The sequence below is a fragment of the Mus caroli genome, chromosome 11 (assembly GCF_900094665.2).
Source record: "Mus caroli chromosome 11, CAROLI_EIJ_v1.1, whole genome shotgun sequence".
Lineage (NCBI taxonomy): Eukaryota > Metazoa > Chordata > Mammalia > Rodentia > Muridae > Mus > Mus caroli.
The window spans coordinates 112,329,067-112,346,691 of NC_034580.1; the positions used below are offsets into that span (position 1 = coordinate 112,329,067).

General features: G+C 49.3%; 1 protein-coding gene across 3 annotated transcripts in view; it reads right to left on the reverse strand.

Annotated features, from left to right (window-relative positions):
* Positions 1-14,101, reverse strand: part of Prpsap1 (phosphoribosyl pyrophosphate synthetase associated protein 1) — a 22,343-nt gene extending 8,242 nt beyond the window's left edge. The window contains exons 1-5 of one of the 3 annotated variants that reach the window (XM_021177560.1): positions 13,798-14,101; positions 11,803-11,855; positions 9,591-9,657; positions 6,191-6,235; positions 768-940 (exon numbers count right to left, since the gene is read on the reverse strand). In XM_021177560.1, the coding sequence (XP_021033219.1) occupies positions 768-940; positions 6,191-6,235; positions 9,591-9,657; positions 11,803-11,855; positions 13,798-13,967 (508 nt within the window). In that variant the 5' untranslated portion in view covers positions 13,968-14,101. Of the gene's footprint in view, positions 1-767; positions 956-6,190; positions 6,236-9,590; positions 9,658-11,802; positions 11,856-13,797 lie in introns of all 3 variants that reach the window. The other 2 variants (XM_021177562.1, XM_021177561.1) reach the window with 2 other exon arrangements.
* Between the last annotated feature and the right edge of the window lie 3,524 nt (positions 14,102-17,625).

The following is a 17,625-nucleotide window of genomic DNA, read 5'->3' on the forward strand; positions in this document are numbered from 1 at the left end:
AGTGAAAGCCAGACAGAAGCCGAAATATGAACAGGGAGTAAATGGGAAGTGGTAGCAGGGCTGAAACAGGAGGCCTACATCAAAGAATATAAACTCCATCGCTGCTACAGACCATGGCTACGTCAAAAGGATCAGCAGCAGAGCAACAGAAGAGGAGGGACTCACGGCCCAAGTGCAAGACGCTGGGCGTCCAGTGGAAAGATGGTGTGACAGCGGAGCAGAGAAAGGGGACACTACAAACACTGCAGGAGTTCAAAGGTCACCAATCTGGTGGATCAGAGAACCAGCACTCTCACAGATGTCACACAGGGGAAAGAAACCTCAGGTACTGGCTGATGCTAACTCGCTGTCTACTCCACAGGCTAGGACGCACGCACTGCTCTACACAGGGACCGGAGCATGAACTGCCAGAAGCTCTTAAAGAAAAATCCTGATCAATTCTCGCTCTGAACAATGCACCTAACTCAGACCAACAGCGAGTCAGGTCTGATGCTCCAGAGGTCACAAGAAAGACAAGCCTGTCACTTAAAATACAGATGACAAGAACACAAAAACAGATCAGAGAAGTCGCTGAAGCAGATCCCTCTAGAGACAGAGGATGTCACACCTCTGAAGAATGTCACCTCAGCCCATACACCCCTTCCAAACAATGTAAAAGGAAACAAGATGTCTTTAGTGCACAGCATGTAGAGAGACAGGTCCCGAAGCAGACACTGAGGAGGAGCCTGACCATCGCGCTGGGACCCAGGGCCTCTGCCCACACTCACCAGCTTTCGCCAGCATGGATGCCAGGAGCTTGCACACAATGGAGCCCCTCTTGCGCATCTTGCTTTGCTTGCTGTAGGGGAAGTAGGGGATGACGCCAATGATATTCCTGGCGCAGGCGGTCTTCAGTGCATACGCCATGATCAGCAGCTCCATCACAGCCGTATTCACGTCTCTAAAACAGTAAAGACTTGTATTCTGGAGTGAAACCTATATACTCACAACACTGACAACCGCAGAGCCCTCAGCTTCCGCCACTAGGCAGGGCAAGTATAGCAACTCCGCTTTCAGCTGGATCAGCTACAGTGGTCACTCAAACCCTAGCAATGACCCCTCCTTCTCATCTCTGTCCCATCAGCAACCGTAATGTGACACATGCTGGCATGCAGCCAGGGGTGCAGATGCAGGTGGCCGCTGGCCTTGAGAGAAAGCACTCTGTCTTCCTGGGGGAAGGGAAGGAGTGGGGAGGCCTTGGAACAGCTCACAGTCCCTCATCCCTTCTTTGCCTGAAACATTCCTAACAGAGAGAGACAGAGAAGGAAACAGGACCCTGAAGGATATCTGAGGAGGGGAGGTGGTTCCTATGGGAACAGATGCTTCTCTGCAGAGGTGAGGGGATGGATTTTTCTGGAAGAGCTCAAGTTCTTGCCCCCACCTCTCTGGCAGATGCCCCTCATTCTCATATACCCTCTCCTCTGGCTTTCCAGATGCAGTTCTAGAGCAGATAAGTGGAAGTGAGGCCACCCACGCTAAAGAAAGAGTGCAAACCACCACCATCTAGCGAGACCAAATGAGGCTGTTTAGTTTGCAAGACAGCCTCCCAGTCCTCCCTCTCTCCCCCTCTGCCTCTGAGACGGGGTCTTTCTACGTTGCCAGGCAGACCTGGAGCCCACTGTGCGGACCAGGCTGCCTGCCTTGAAGGCATTGTATCTGGGACTGAGGAGCTGCAAGGACCTCCTCTTTTTTTTTTTTTTTTTTTTTAAAGATTTNTTTNTTTATTACATGTAAGTACACTGTAGCTGTCTTCAGACACTCCAGAAGAGGGCGCCAGATCTCGTTGCGGATGGTTGTGAGCCACCATGTGGTTGCTGGGATTTGAACTCTGGACCTTCGGAAGAGCAGTCGGGTGCTCTTACCCACTGAGCCATCTCACCAGCCCAAGGACCTCCTCTTACTGACAGTTTTATTCTTCAACATTAAACTCACGAAACTCCCAACCTCAAGTACTCTTCCTAGTATCTGTATCAGAAATAAGATCATCCCTGAGTCAAGAGACCAGTGAAAGCAAAGCGGTGCTAAGCCACACTTCTGTATGTGAGCCAGGCATGGCATGCACACTGTAATTTCAGCATCGGGGAACAGAAGCAAGTGATCTTTGTAAGTTCAAGGCCAGTCTGGTCTAAATGACACCCCCCTCTCTGGCTTGCCCATCCCATCCCCACTTTTGGAGTTACTCCTCCGACCACTCACCCACTCAAGAAAATGTTCTTAGAGATGAGGACAGAAAGGGACACCGGCAGGGGCTGGAGAGATGGCTCAGTGGTTAAGAGCACTCACTGGCTGCTCTTCCAGAGGACCCAGGTTCAACTCCCAGCATTCACATGACAGCTTACAACTGTCTATAACGTCTGTTCCAGAGTTCAACTCCGTTACACATACAGGCAAAACACCAATGTATATAAACAAAAATAAGTAAATTATAAAAAAAAGGAAAGAAAAGAAAGGGATACAGGCATGGAGAAGATGCAAAGGCGCTGACACACTGACTTAGTGCAAGACAGGGCTTGGTTATTCTCATTTTTTTTTTTAAAGATTTATTTTATTTATTTATTATATGTAAGTACACTGTAGCTGTCTTCAGACACACCAGAAGAGGGCATCAGATCTCATTACGGGTGGTTGTGAGCCACCATGTGGTTGCTGGGATTTGAACTTCGGACCTTTGGAAGAGCAGTCGGGTGCTCTTACCCACTGAGCCATCTCACCAGCCCTTTTTTTTTTTTTTTTTAATCCCACAATGCAATAAAGAGATCCTCCTGTCTCTTTCCCATAGCCTGGGACTTTCTCCCCCACCAGGTCTCCGCTTTTCAGGATGCAAAGTCTTATCAAATGAATACCTGAGACGGGGAATCATCCTGTCTCCCAGCTTTGACCCTGGACTCAGTCACATGGCCGACTACCTGTAACTTCCTAGGTTCTGAGATAAGCAGGTACCAAGAGCCAAGAGAGAAGTGTAACTCTGGTGACTCCCATCAACTATGAAGCACTCCTCACAGGGACAATGACCTAACAGTCAACAATCTACTTCTTACATCTGTAATAGCCACTATAGGAATCTTGATTTAAAAACATCTCTCTGGCCGGGCGTTGGTGGCACACGCCTTTAATCCCAGCACTCGGGAGGCAGAGGCAGGCGGATTTCTGAGTTCGAGGCCAGCCTGGTCTACAGAGTGAGTTCCAGGACAGCCAGGGCTACACAGAGAAACCCTGTCTCGGAAAAAAATAAAAAACCAAACAAACAAAAAAAACTCTCTGAAAGCTGGATGTGGTGGCACACACCTTTAATCCCAGCACTCAGGAGGCAGAGGCAGGCAAATCTCTAAGCTCGAGGCCAGCCTGGTCTACCCTGTTTCAAAACAAAAACAAAACCCAAAGGAAAAAAACCCATCTCTCTGGCTAGCTCAGCAGTAATGAGAGTGTTTCTATCCTAGCAGACGACCCAAGCGCAGTTTCCAGCATAGAGGTTTCCTGAAGATCCATTGCCCTATGTGGTCTGAGGGCACTTGCACACACACAATAATGAATCTGAAACACAAAACAAACCCGTCTCTCAGAGGGCAGGGATGACGGACTTGAGGGCTTATCTTCACAACTGCAGTGCTCCCCCTGGACCCTGGGTGAGTCCCTTCCTTGACAGTTACTTCTTTTCTCTAGGGTACGCTGGAGCATTTGTCTTTTATTTCCACAGTGACAATGCCCAAGGTTGGCATATGTTGGTCAATGACCCAAAGCAAGCACACACTCTCAAGGCACCTGGGAATTCTCCATCCCAGGAGCAGGCTGGAACACACTGGGGCCACTCCTGCCACAGTCATCTCTGCCAAGCAGCAGACATCAATCGAGTAGCAATATTCCTCATGCAAAAACAGACTTATGCTTATGCTACAGTGCTTCAGTGGGAGTGCCACTCTCAGCGGCTCACCCTCACTGCTGTGCACTGTGACCGTGAATGTTAAGGCAGATGCACACACAGCACCTGAAGGACAGCAGGTGAGTGACAAGAAGTCAACACCCAGGCTCCAGAGCAGACATCACACAGCTTTAACCTGGGCAGCCTTGGGGTAAAGCGAGCATTGATTACGTCCCAGTTGCCAACACTGCGTGGCCTCATCCACGCAGTGGATGGTTTTTTTTCCTTTGGGTTTTGTTTTTGTTTTGAAACAGGGTAGACCAGGATGGCCTCGAGCTTAGAGATTTGCCTGCCTCAACACTCTCAACACCAGGAGTCTTGATTTGGCACATTATACACATACATTAGACGCATGGCTTCTGCAGAGTCCACGGAGAGAAGGGCTACACAGTAAAAAGTGACTTCTGAGAGGTCCTGATTTCGGGATTTACTGATTTCCTACGTTCCATTTTTTTTCCCTCTTCCCAGTAAATCTATACCAAAGAATTCAACACCCACGGTCAAGCATGGTGATGCACATTTTTATCCTAGCTCTCAGGAGGCAAAAACAAGTCCATTTCTTTGAGTTTGAGGGCAGTCTAGTCCACATAGCAAACTCCAGGTAGCCAGGGCTATGGAGACCCTGTCTCAAGGACAAAACAAAAAGAATTCAGCATCCTCCAGCCCTCAGCCTCTATTGGTCAGGAACGTGAGGATGGAGCCTTTGTCCTGACAATTGGACTCAGGCAGTGTTGTGTGGCTGAGAGGACTTGGCGGCCGTGGCTCTGTCTGTGAAGCTCCAGCTCCTCGCGGGCTCTGGAGTCACTGCATACATAAGTAGAACCAGCTGAATTTTTCACCAGTGTTTCTTTCTTTAGGGCAATTACTCTGCGTTAAGAGTCAGCTCTGGTTGTCCTATCATTTCAATAAACAAAACTTAATGTGGGCTAGGGAAATACAACACAATATCCATATGAATTTGCCTGTACCTGCCAAGCACTGGGACACAGTAATGGGTAGGATTTACTCCGCCCTACCCCAACTACTGATTAGCCCTGTGTGGATTCCACTTAGTTTTTTAAATCTTCTCGTGTGTGTGTGTGTGTGTGTGTGTGTGTGTGTGTGTGTCTCATGGAGAGATCCCTACCCCTGATGCTGGCTCTAGAGATCGCTGTCAGGTTTGGTAGAGGGAGCTTTTCTCCGAGCCGTCCTGCCCCCTACATAGTATTTTTAAAAAGACTATCTATTATTCATGTATGTGTAAGAGTGTTCTGCTTGCATGTATGAATGTGCACCACATGTGTGCCTGGTGACCATGCAGGTCAGAAGAGGGTGTCAGAGCCCCTAGAACTGAAGTTAGGGATGTGGGTGGGAAGCTAACTCAGGTCCTCAGAAAGAACAAGTCCTCCTACCCTGGGCCCTCTCTCCAGCCCCGAATCCCCGTACAGATGTGGGCAGGGCAGGCCTCCGACTCGCTGTCCTCTTCCCTCCATACACGACAACGTGTTGGGATTGCCATGTCCAGTCCTTGTCTGCAGGATACTCACACAATGACAACACGCCTACTCCCCACCCTGTCATCTTAAAAGCCATAGGAAATGGGGCCATGTGGGTAAAGTGCCTAAGGACCTGAGTTTAGTCCCCAGCACCCACATGACAGAGAAGAAAGTCCCAACTCCCTAAAGTTATTCTCTAACCTCAAACATGTGCTGTGGTGTATGTGTGCACAGGAATTTTAAAATGCACTTTAAGACACAGGGGGACGGGGGTGGGGGGAGATGTAGGAAACACTTGGGAAGGTTGGGCTTTGTCTTAGCACTGTGTGGCAAGCACCAGAGAAACAAACTTAAGAAAGGGAAGACATGTCCTCAAGACAGGCACACGTCTGTGCCCACACTCCTCCTGCAAGAACAAAGGGGTTCTTCCATGGCTAAGGCCAGTATACTCAATTCTCAAGGCCTCTGGCTGTGGTGGGACATGCCTAATCCCATTACTAAAAACTGAGGCAGGAGGATGGAGGGCTTAAGGCCAGCCGGCTACATACAGAGACCCTGTGCTTAAAAAAAGACCCTTCTGACTGGGTGGTGGTGGTGGTGCAGGCCTTTAATCCCAGCACTCAGGAGGCAGAGGCAGGTGGGTCTCTGAGTTAAGGCTAGCCTGGTCTACAGAGTGAGTTCCAGGACAGCCCAGGCTACACAGAGAGACCTTGTCTTGAAAAATAAAAAAAGAATGCACTGGAGCAGGCTAGCAGCTCACCTGTTTAACATGCGCAAGTCCCAACTTCCATCCTCAGCATCAAAACTAAACCAGAAGATATTTTGTCCAGATGTCAGTCTTGATCCTCCCAACACATCCTGAAAACAAGACACTAATTCCCCATCTAACAGCCATGCTTGAATGGTCAAGCACGTTACACAGTGCTAACAATCAGCAGGGAGGAGGCTCATAAGCCCCTCCATGCCATATGTGTCATCTGCCACACCCAAATCAACAGGGTCTCCTAGCTTAGCTCCTCCCCACAAGCCTCAAGGCCCATTCTGACAATCAATAGACATAACAAAGGTACCCCAAGAGCAGGCAGCACAGCTTTTCCTGGAGAAGGGAAATGGAAAATGGAAGCTCAAACTCCACCTTCTGCTGCAGCCCAGGGCCAGCTAAGAGACTGACACCTGGCCCTGACTTTGGATTTAGAGAAGCATTAGTGGAAAAAGCTGGTCCCCGTGAGAATAAAATGCCAGAGACTCCATCCTTCTCCACCCTCATTCAAGGGCCACAGAATCTGGTAATTTAAGATGGCTGCCAAGGACCTAGGGTTTTCTGAAAATTGCTCTCATCTCCCAAGGAACTCTAGTGGTAAGAGAAAAAGAGATGGCAATGCTCATTGCCAAAGGATAAACTGAGGAGGCTCGGGGCAGCCACACAGACCGCCAAGGAAATAAAAGCCTTCTAATCAACCGGGAGTGGTGGTGCACACCTTTAATCCCAGCAATTGGAAGGCAGAGGCAGCCGGATTTCTGAATTCGAGGCCAGCCTGGTCTACAGAGTGAGTTCCAGGACAGCCAGGGCTACACAGAGAAAGCCTGTCTTGAAAAACCAAAAAAAAAAAAAAAAAAGCCGTCTAATCCCATGCTGTTTGAACAAAGGTCTGAGTGAGCAAGAGGCATGAACTTTTGAGGGAAGGCGTCTCTGGGCAGAGGCAGCGTAAGAAAAGCAAGGAAACAGACTTCTGGGTAGGTTACTGCTACTTCTGTAAGGTTCAAAGTCAGCAGTCTGCTGGGGACTGGCAAAAGGGTGTTGGGACACCAGACAATATTAGGTACACATACAAGCACACACAGTAAGAGGCTTCCTTTAAAATGCATAGCGCAGCATCAAAACCCAGCAGTCAGAAAATGACACAGGCTCCGCTCATCATGAGAAAGGGGACTCATCACACCTGCACCCGGCCAGCGGGACAGCGAGTGCTTCCCACGCATCTGCCATTCCTTAAGGTACCTGTCCAGTGCTAGAGGGGAAAAAGAAAGGACTGTACAGGTCACTTCCATGGCTTCTCAGCTCTTCTCTTATTCTGGACAGGGCTAGGGACAGTGCAAGACCTTGCCCATTCTGGGTAAGTGTTCCACCACTGAGCTATTTTTATTTCTACGCATTGGTGTTTTGCCTGTATCTGTGTGAAGGGGTCAGATCTCAGCGTTCCAGACAACTGTGTGTACGGGAGGTTCTGATGCCAACGCCCTGTTCCCCAAATGCTTCTTAATTTGTCAGTAAAGAAGGCAGCAGAGGAGGGGACGTGGACTCACTGGACATGTGTAGGTGCGATGAGTCTCTTTCTGTGAGCAGAGCCTTGTGTACTAATGCTAGGTGGGAGAGAGAGAGAGAAAGAGAGAGAGAGAAGGAGGAGGAGGAGGGAACAAGAGAGGGGAGGGAGGGAGGGAGGGAGAGGGGGGCAACCTTTTCTGCCATACTTTGGAGAAGGAAAAACACCAACAATCATGTAAGGCCTATGGGGCAGTGGGGGGTGGAGGGTTCCGGGGGCAGGGGATGGAAGGGAGAAGCTAGGCAGGGCCTTTGGCCTCTACTACAGACGGGTGGTCAAGGATGTCTGGCATGGGCTAGGTGGGACGAGCCACTACATTTAGGGTAGGAGGAGAGACAATAAATTGGTAACGGTAGAGCTTTTCCTGCAGGTGATATCTGCATTCAGCAACTGTGCCAAGAAGGCAAATTGTAAAATAACAAGCTGTGTGAGTGTCCTCTATCCCCAGAGTCCAGGGCAAAGGCAGGTAAACAAAAGGGAAGCCGGGAGGGGCCACAGTGCGGTCTGATCATGGGCAAAGGTGACAGCAATTTTAAAACTAGACACTAGAGTTGTGTGAAGCAGAAACTTGTAGTTCTTTGGAAAGTTAGTTGTGCCAAATCATGGTTTGCTGGGGCACAGAGGGAAAGGATGTCTTGCTAAAGCAGACACAGGTGAAAGACCGCTTGATGAAGGGGTATAAATATGACCCCACAGACAGTGGGGGACGGACAGTCCCTGAGCCTTGGTTTGGTTTGCTCAGTCAGCCTCGCTATTCTTTGGTAAAGACTCGCATGTACTGGTTTTACCATACATAGCATCGTTGAGCTCAACATGTGATAACCCCACCATTAAGAGCAACTCACCCAAGAACTGCTCGTGAGGTTCCCGAGGCAGCTTGCTGCTTCTGCAGCCTCGCCTCAGGCCGGTTGGCGAGCCAGGCGGTTTCTTTAGGGCTGGACTACAGCTGCCTAGTGTCTGCTTGCTGAAAGGACTGGACTGCAGCTGCTGAGTCGTATGTGGCATTTGCTATGGGAATGAGCTGCTGCCCAAGAAGATGGAGCTCACCCCCAAAGAACTATGGCTGAGCAGGTCCACTTCCTCCACATCCTAATGACTCTCTCTTCCACTCCCTCTGCTGGGAGGTGGGCTAGAGGAGAGAGAGCTTGGACCCTTATTAAAAGTAGGTTGCAAAAAAACTTATGCCTACAGTTGTGAGCTGCCATGCCGGTGCTGGGAATTGAACCTGGGTCCTCCCGGGAGAAGCAGTCAGTGTTCTTAACTGAGCTATCTTTCCAACCCTCTTTCTTACTTTCACAGTGGATCTTAAAACCATTGCAGAGGGCCAGTGAGCTGGCTCAGTGACACTCGTGGCCAATTCTGATGATGAGGGTTAGACCCACTCCTAAGTCTCATGGTAGAACAAGTACTAGACAGCTAACCTCTCTCAGCTGTTCTCTCTGCCCATGTGCACAACACATGAAAATACACCCCCAATAAGTGATGTAAAAGAAAAAAACAAAAAACAAGGTGTTTTTTTTTTTGGTTCGTTTTTAAGACAAAAAGTCTCACTGTGCAGCCTTGGCTGGCCTGGAACTTGCTGTGTAGCCTAGGCTGCCCTCGAACTCTCACTCAGGAGTGTTAGGATTAACAGTGAGTGTACATGCTCGGCATTTCCTGACTTCTGAGGCAACCTCACTACTCGACCCAGCCTGGCTTTCACTGGGTCTGCACCCCAGGCAGACCTTGAACAAAACAACAGAAATCAACCCTGGATTACCGGTCACATGAAAAGACAGCCACTTACAGCAGGAAATTTCCCAGAGAAAAATGGACACCTGAAGTGGTGCCAAGTCTTACCTGGGTATTGTCTGTATAATGAAAATATCTTGGCCACGAACAGATTCTTTGATTTCAACTCTTGTTTCTGAAGGAGAAAAAAAAAATGTTAATTTTTAAGAAAACAGTTGATGGTGCAGTAAACACACAGTAGCTGGGTAAAGAGGGAGCCAAGCAGCCTCACCTAGTGTAATCATAACTAGAACACGGTACACAGTGGTTAAGGCTGGGGTAAGACAAAACCAACAAATGTGTCAAACATTTCCAAAATGACACGGAAGACAGGGTCTGCAGTAAAGAGAACTTGAATCTTAGCATCCCTGTCAGGATGAGCTAGACAGGAGGCTGCTGACACTTGGACTCTGTCCCTGCCTCAGTTCCAGGGATGCTGAGCCCTGCTGCAGGGATGGACAGGAGAGCCTTCATCACTTCTCTTCCATCGCCCCAACTGCAGCTCCCACACTGACATCCGATACCCTCTCCTTACCTCTTTGGATGCCCCCACACGTGACACACATAAATAAATGAATGAAAACTAAATCTTAAGAGAAAAAAGCTGCTAAGGTTATGTCTTTGGGTTTCGATTGCTGCATCGAAACACCATGATCAAAAAACAAGTTGGGGAGGAAAGGGTTCATTCAGCTTACACTTCCACATCACTGCTCATCACTGAGAGAAGCAGGACAGGAACTCACACAGGGCAGGAACCGGGAGGCTGGAACTGATGCAGCAGCCATGGAGGGCACTGCTTACTGGCTTGCTCAGCCTGCTTTCTTATAGAACCCGGAACCATCAGTCCAGGGATGGCTCCACCCATAAAGGAGGTTGGGGGCCCTCCCACCCTTGATCTCTGATTGAGAAAAGCCTTTTTTTGTTGTTGTTTTTTTTTCGAGACAGGGTTTCTCTGTGTAGCCCTGGCTGTCCTCGAACTCAGAAATTCGCCTGCCTCTGCCTCCCAAGTGCTGGGATTAAATGCGTGCGTGTGCCACCACCGCCCAGCAAGTTTAAGACATATTCACCAAACAGAAGAAAAGACAAATTACAGATCTCTCCTTTACTTGTTATCACAGGGCATGTGATTCAGTACGGAAAATCTAAAGCAAGGGAACAGAGGATGCAGACCTCTAATGCTTGAAGAAAACATTTCTGCGTTCACATACACACACACACAGACACACACACACACAGCCTCATATCCACAACCCCAGCCCTCCTGCTGTACGTTCTATGCAGAGCAGCAGAAACAATGAGACCCTGCTTCAATAAAACAGCACTGATCCCCTAAGGCTGTCCTCTGAGCCCCACACCTGCATGCACAATGCACACCCACTGCACAAGTAACACAGCAAAACTGGAGTCCTGTCTGCTTGTAAAAGCAAGCCAACCGTGGAGGTGATGGTGCCACCGGGCTCCAAGGCAGGGCAAGTACTAAGCTAGGGTGGTGAGTTCTAGTGCATCCAAGTAAACAAAGCAAAAAAGCATGCTTAAAAAAAAAAAAAAAAAAATGCAGCCGGGCGGTGGTGGCGCACGCACACCTTTAATCCCTGCACTTGGGAGGCAGAGGCAGGCGGATTTCTGAGTTCAAGGCCAGCCTGGTCTACAGAGTGAGTTCCAGGGCTGTACAGAGAAACCCTGTCTCAACAAACCAAAAAAAGAAAGCTATCAGCTGGGCATGAGAGTACATGCCTACAATCCCAGGACATGAGAGGCTGAAGGGGCTGGTCCAGCAAGATGGCACAGAAGGTGAAGGTCCTTGCTACAAGGCCTGATGACCTGCATTTGGCCCCTTGAAGCCCACAGGGTAGAAGGAGAGACCCAGCTCCCAGCACGGTGATCAAGAGTTTGAGGCCATGGGCTGGTGATATGGCTCAGTGGTTAAGAGCACTGACTGCTCTTCTGCAGGTCCTGAGTTCAATTCCCAGCAACCACATGGTGGCTCACAACCATCCGTAATGAAAAACAAAAAAACCTATGGGCGGGAGCAAGCAGAAGAAGGGGGGTGGGGAATTTGAGGCTTGGATGGACTATATAGTTAATACCTATCATAAATGAATGAATGGAATAAGGAAGCTGAGTCAGAAGTGGTGGAGACTGCTTGTAATCCAACACTAGCGGCAAAGCAGGAGGATTCAGAGGTTAAGCCAGGCCAGGCTACATGAGATAATGCAGTAGCAGCAGCAACAATAACAACAAATCCAAATTAAAAAAAAAAAAAAATCAACTTTTAGCTTACCTCCATTGGTCTCCTGATATACAACAGATTTCCCCAATTCAGCACCAAGACGTCTATTACACAAAAACAAAACAAAACAAAACAAAACAAGATGTTAAGAGCATGTAACTAATTAACCCAGCATTCTGGAAGCTGAGGCAGGAGGATTGCTGTAAGTTGAAGACCAGTCTGGGATACATAGTGAGTAACAGGCCAGCCAGGACTACTAGCAAGACCAAACTTTAAAAAAAAAAAAAAAAAAAAAAAAGCCAGGTGTGGTGTCTCACGCCTTTAATCCCAGCTCTTGGGAGGCAGAGGCAGGAGGATCTCTGCAAGGCTATCTATCCTGGTCTACAAAGCTTACTGAAATTAGCATAACAAAAAGGCAAAAACACTAATTTTTTTCCTTTGTTTTATTTATATGTGAGTACACTGTAGTTGTTTGTCTTCAGACACATCAGAAGAAGGCATCAGATCTCATTACAGGTGGTTGTGAGCCACCAAGTGGTTGCTGGGAATTGAACTCAGGACCTCTGGAAGAGCAGTCAGTAGTCTTAACTGCTGAGCCATCTCTCCAGCCCAAAACCACTAATTTTTAAAGTGGAGCTAGAGCTTTCTCAAGGCAAGGTCACGTGTGATAAGTCTGACCCAGTACAAACAAGTTCAACTTCCAATGTTTAAAGGGATCCTTGGCCTGGACAAGAAAGACAAATAATCAGGGGTTGGAAATAGAAACGAGGGCTGGAGAGATGACTCAGCAGTTAAGAGCACTGGCTGCTCTTCTAGGGGTCCAGAGTTCAATTCCCAGCACCCACGCGGTGGCTCACGACTATCAGTAATGAGATCTGGCGCCCCCTTCTGGCCTTCAGGCACACATGCAGACAGAACATTGTATACATGATAAATAAATCTTGAAAAGAAGAAACAGAAACCGGAGAGCAGCAGCTGACTGTCTCCCTATACTCTCCTAAACCCACTTCAAAGTCCAACTGATAATAAAACAGGTGGAGCTAAGAACTTTTGAAATATGAAAATGACTTTAAATGTTCAAAGTCAAGTCATTTACGCCGGGGAGTCCAGGTGTGCACCTGTACTGCCAGCATCGGAAAGGCCAAGGCCAGAAAAATCACACCATTTAGAGTGTGACCAGGGTCATAAGACCTTATCTCAGAAAACCAAAGCCCATGATGGGTGTGGTGTTCCCGCGGCAGAAGCAGGCAGATCTCCCGGCTTGAACTCTTGAGTTCACGCCTCATCCGTTCACTAAGTTCCAGGCCAGCAGGAGCTACGATAAATCTCTGTCCCATAAAGGAGAGGAGAAACGATACGTACTACTAAAAAGCTTATTTCACAAAGGGCCCTTAAGGCTCTTTATACCAGGGCTCTAGTTTTCTCCAAAATTGAAAGGGGGCTTTTAAGTAGACCGGTTATTATCAGCGGGGCACCGGGAGGCTCTGCCCTGCAGGATTCTTCTCCATGATTTCCGCCAAGTTCAGGCTCACGCTCCCATCCCTTCCCCATAGAAGCACCCACATTTTGTAAGTAAGGTTTAAAAAATAAAAAAAAAAAAATCACGTCCCTCATCCATCCAGCATTGGTAACAACAGACAAGCCTGGAAAGACATCTCAGGGCCCCCACGGTCCCCTGAGGTCAGTGGTTAACGCTATACCACACACGCACACACCCCTAAGCAAACACTTTTTTTGTACAACCGATCCTACACACTTGTAATCGCGGCTCTCCCCCGCCCAGCCCGAAGTACTTCTGAGTTCCCTTCTCCCTGACTGTCCTAACCCTTCGGTCTAGGATGGACCCACATCGCCTGTCGCTTTAGGGACGCCTGGAAATGGCGATGGTCAGATTCAGGGCAAGCGCAGGAAACCTCTCTAGGGTTAAGAGTGCGCCGCGGCCCTGGGACGGGGTTGGGGAGTCGGCCCAAAGCTGCTGCTCCCGGGTGCAAAGGTGGAGGTGGCGGGGAGAAGGGCCAGGGCCACCCCGGGGACCACCTCGCTTACTCAGTGATGCGCTTGGCCAGCTCCGTGCAGGCGGCCGTGGAGTTGGCCGAGAAGACTCGGTAGCCGGTGCGGGCTGCGTTCATGGCCGGCGAGGCGGCGGGCCGAGCCCGCGGGACACGCAGAGCAGAGCACGCGGACAGCGGGGGCAGCAGCAGCAGCTTCCTGGGCATCCTCCGGCCCGAGGCGCGGCTACGGCGGTCCGCGCGGGGCCGCAGAGGGACGAGGCGCGACACCGACGCGTCCGGATCGCCAAGCAGCACCGAAGGCGCAGCCGAGCGCCGCAGCCTCCTCCGGACCCCGCGGCAGGCCGCGCCCCTCCGGGATACCGAGTCGAGCAGCTAGAGCGTCCGCCCCCGCCGCCATCTCGGAAAAGGGCAGGGAGTTGGGCATGGCATGGAGAGCCTCCTCTGACACAGGCGCCGCTGACTCGCGTGTTCGCCTAATTTTGAGTCTCCAGGGACAGGTATTTTAATGTTCACTATTCTGGGAGGTGCAGCCACGTTTAGCGGTACTTCTAAATGTTTTCAAATTTACTGCCAGGAACTAAAATGTCCGCCCAGGGACCGGAGACAATCTAGCCTCACGCCTCTATGATGAACGAGCCTCCGGCGCTCCCCTCCACGCTTGCGCAGGCTGGGATTTATTTGAAAAGGGACAGCCGGCCCTTTCCCTTTTGCGGGCACTTAAACTAACTGCTCCAGAATCTGGACATGAAGGCCTTCTCTAGATGTTATCCCTGTGTCTGCGCGTGAGGCAAGGTTGCACTCCTGCCCGTTTTTGTTCTCAGTTCTCCATCACAGCGGCGCCCTCGCTCCCACCCGTCCCTCTCAACCCCAGCCAGCCGCTCTGCCCGCATGAGTTCGCCTTGTGCAAATACAGAAGGCGCGTGTGTTCATTTACTTTTGTGTAAATAGGCCTGGCAGAGATGAAGCCATCCCAAAGGGACATTTGAGCCTCTCGATCTATCAGACTGTTTGAAAAACGGACCCCAAAGAGGTAAAGATTCCCCCCACCCACCTCAGGAATGTCATGCTGGGAGAAAAGAAAAGAACGTGACTCCCAGAAACAGCTTTCACAGAGCTCCAGCGATTTCTCAGACCACCTTACAGGCTGAGGCTGAAGCCCATGCAAGGGCATCTCAATGATGGTCGGGACCGCGCCCTGGAAGGGACAGCTTAGGTGGCAAATCCTCGGCCTTCAAGCTTACATTTTTATCTCACTTCTGGACAGAGGACAGACTTGTGGTCTTCTCTGGATTCCTCTGTTCCTCTTACCGATGTTGCCAGGTTGAATAAATCTCCCTTTTCTGCTTTCTGTTTTCAATTCGACTTTTAATTTAATCTAATTTAACTTAATTTGGCTTTTCGAGTCAGGGTTTCTCTGTGTAGCCCTGCTGTCCTGGAACTTGCTGTGTAGACCAGGCTGGCCTCGAACTCAGAAATCTGCCTGAGCATTGAGTCTTTCTGTGTCTGTGCACCGTGCATACACAGTGCCCGCAAAGGCCAGAAGAGGGTGTCAGATTCTCTGGAACTGTAGTTTGGAGTCAGTGGTGGGCTGCTGGGTCTTCAGTGCTCTTAACTGCTGAGCCATCCCTCCCTCCCGTGCCCAAGTTGCAATTTTAATTAACATATTGAAGACGGTGGCCAGACCTGACTTGGACTCAGATTGTGACCCCCAAGGTTGATTACACTAGACCTAATCAGGAAGAGCCAATAAGCTCTCTGGCCTCACCTCATAACCTGTTTCGTGTTAAACCACAGTACTAGGCCTGTTCCCTTCCCGCTCTTTAAGTAGCGCATGGCAGGTACCCTTTTCTGTCTTCCTATTCCCTCAGTGTTATTCAAGGGCCAGACACCAGGGACCACAGTACAAGGGTGAAGCTTCAGTGTCTTGCAAGAATCACCGATTGCTGATACATATCTTATGCAAGGAAGGGACTTACAAAACACATTCATGACCTTGGCAACCTGAATCTGGACCGTGACCCTCGTCAACCAGTCCTGGGGCATCTGCTCAATAAACTATCCCAGTTTGACTGAGATCAGTGTTTGTGTGGCTTGTGAGGCGATTCCTGGCCCCCAACACATCTCATACTATGACACATACCTGAGGAAATACGAAAGGGGAGATGATGTATTTAAGTTCCTGGTTTCGCCAGTTTTAATCCAAAATCGACTGGATCCATTGCTTCTGGTCAGAGCCAAAATGGAGTATCTTGATATCAGAAGTGTATGGTGAGGGCTTGAAGTGGATACTTCAGTTTTCTTTGGAAAGTCAGCTGGAGATTGAAATCGCTGCAGAGAACCATTTCTAAACAGGTCCGCTTCCCCCCGTATCCTAGTAACCGTTCTTTTCCACTGCCTCAGGTGAGCGGTGGGCTAGAGCGGAGGCTGAAGCATTTAAGAACCATCATGAAAAGTAGGTTTGAAAAAAAAAATCAAAGCAACAAGGGCTCCTTCCAATCTGTTTGCCCGTTCACAAGTGTCTGACTAGGGCTACCAAGGGCTCCTCAGTGAGAGCCGTCCACAGTCATCTCCCCTTGTCTCAGACCTCCAGCACTTCTGATGGGAGGAGCATCCCATACTGATGGGAGTATCCCATACTGATGGCAGCATGCCATACTGATAGAAGGAGCATCCCATACTGATGGGAGCATCCCATACTGATGGGAGCATCCTATACTGATGGCAGCATGCCATACTGATGGAAGGAGCATCCCATACTGATGGGAGCATCCCATACTGATGGCAGCATGCTATACTGACGGAAGGAGCATCCCATACTGATGGGAGCATCCCATACTGATGGGAGGAGCATCCCATACTGATGGGAGGAGCATCCCATACTGATGGGAGGAGCATCCCATACTGATGGGAGGAGCATCCCATACTGATGGGAGCATCCAATGGGGATTTAGATGCTAACTGTGACACTTAAGCAGGTGTGAACTTTGCAATCCCTGCACACAGCAGGCAGCCTGAGCTCCTCCGCCGCACTCCCTAATAAATCTGGCTCTCCATTGCTTTTGGAATAAAAACTAACTTTCCTACAGAAAAAGCAAACCATTTGCCTTTATTCTTAGGCCAAAATCTATATAGATTTCTCAAGGGGTGTAAGGCTTTCTACTCAACAGTAAGTAATTAGTTCTGTAGGTGTCTGTGTCTTTCTTTTCCCTCTTCCTCTTCCTCCTCCTCCTCTTCCTTCTTCTTCTTCTTCTTCTTCTTCTTCTTCTTCTTCTTCTTCTTCTTCTTCTTCTTCTTCTCCTTCTTCTCCTCCTCCTCCTCCTCTTCTTCCTCCTTCCCCTCTCCCCCTCTTCCTCCTCCTCCGAGTGTGTGTGGGGAGGGGAGGAGTCAACAGTGACCTATGTAACTGAGGATGGTTTTGAACTCTGATCCTCCTACCTTCACATCCCAAGTGCCTGCATCACCACACCCATGTTATGTTTGGCTGGGGATTGACTCCAGGGTTTAGTGTGATCAAGCAAACTCTTTACCAACCGAGCCAAGTTCCCTATCTCCCCACCCACTGTCCTCTTACCTCTTTGTAATAAAGTAATTTGGAAACAGGAGTCTTATCAGAGAAGGCCAAGGATAAACTGCAGCACGAGGGTCCATGATACGAGACAGGGTTTCAGGCATGTGCATGCCATTTCTTTTTTTTCTTTCTTTCTTTCTTTCTTTCTTTCTTCCTTCCTTTTTTTTCTTTTTTTTTTCTTTTTTTTTTTTTTTTTTTTTCTCCAGGAGCAGAGAAGTAGGCTCCCAGGGATCCAGTGAGTAGCTGTCTGAATGTAGTCCTACCATCCTCCCTTCCCCTTCGACAAGGAACAAG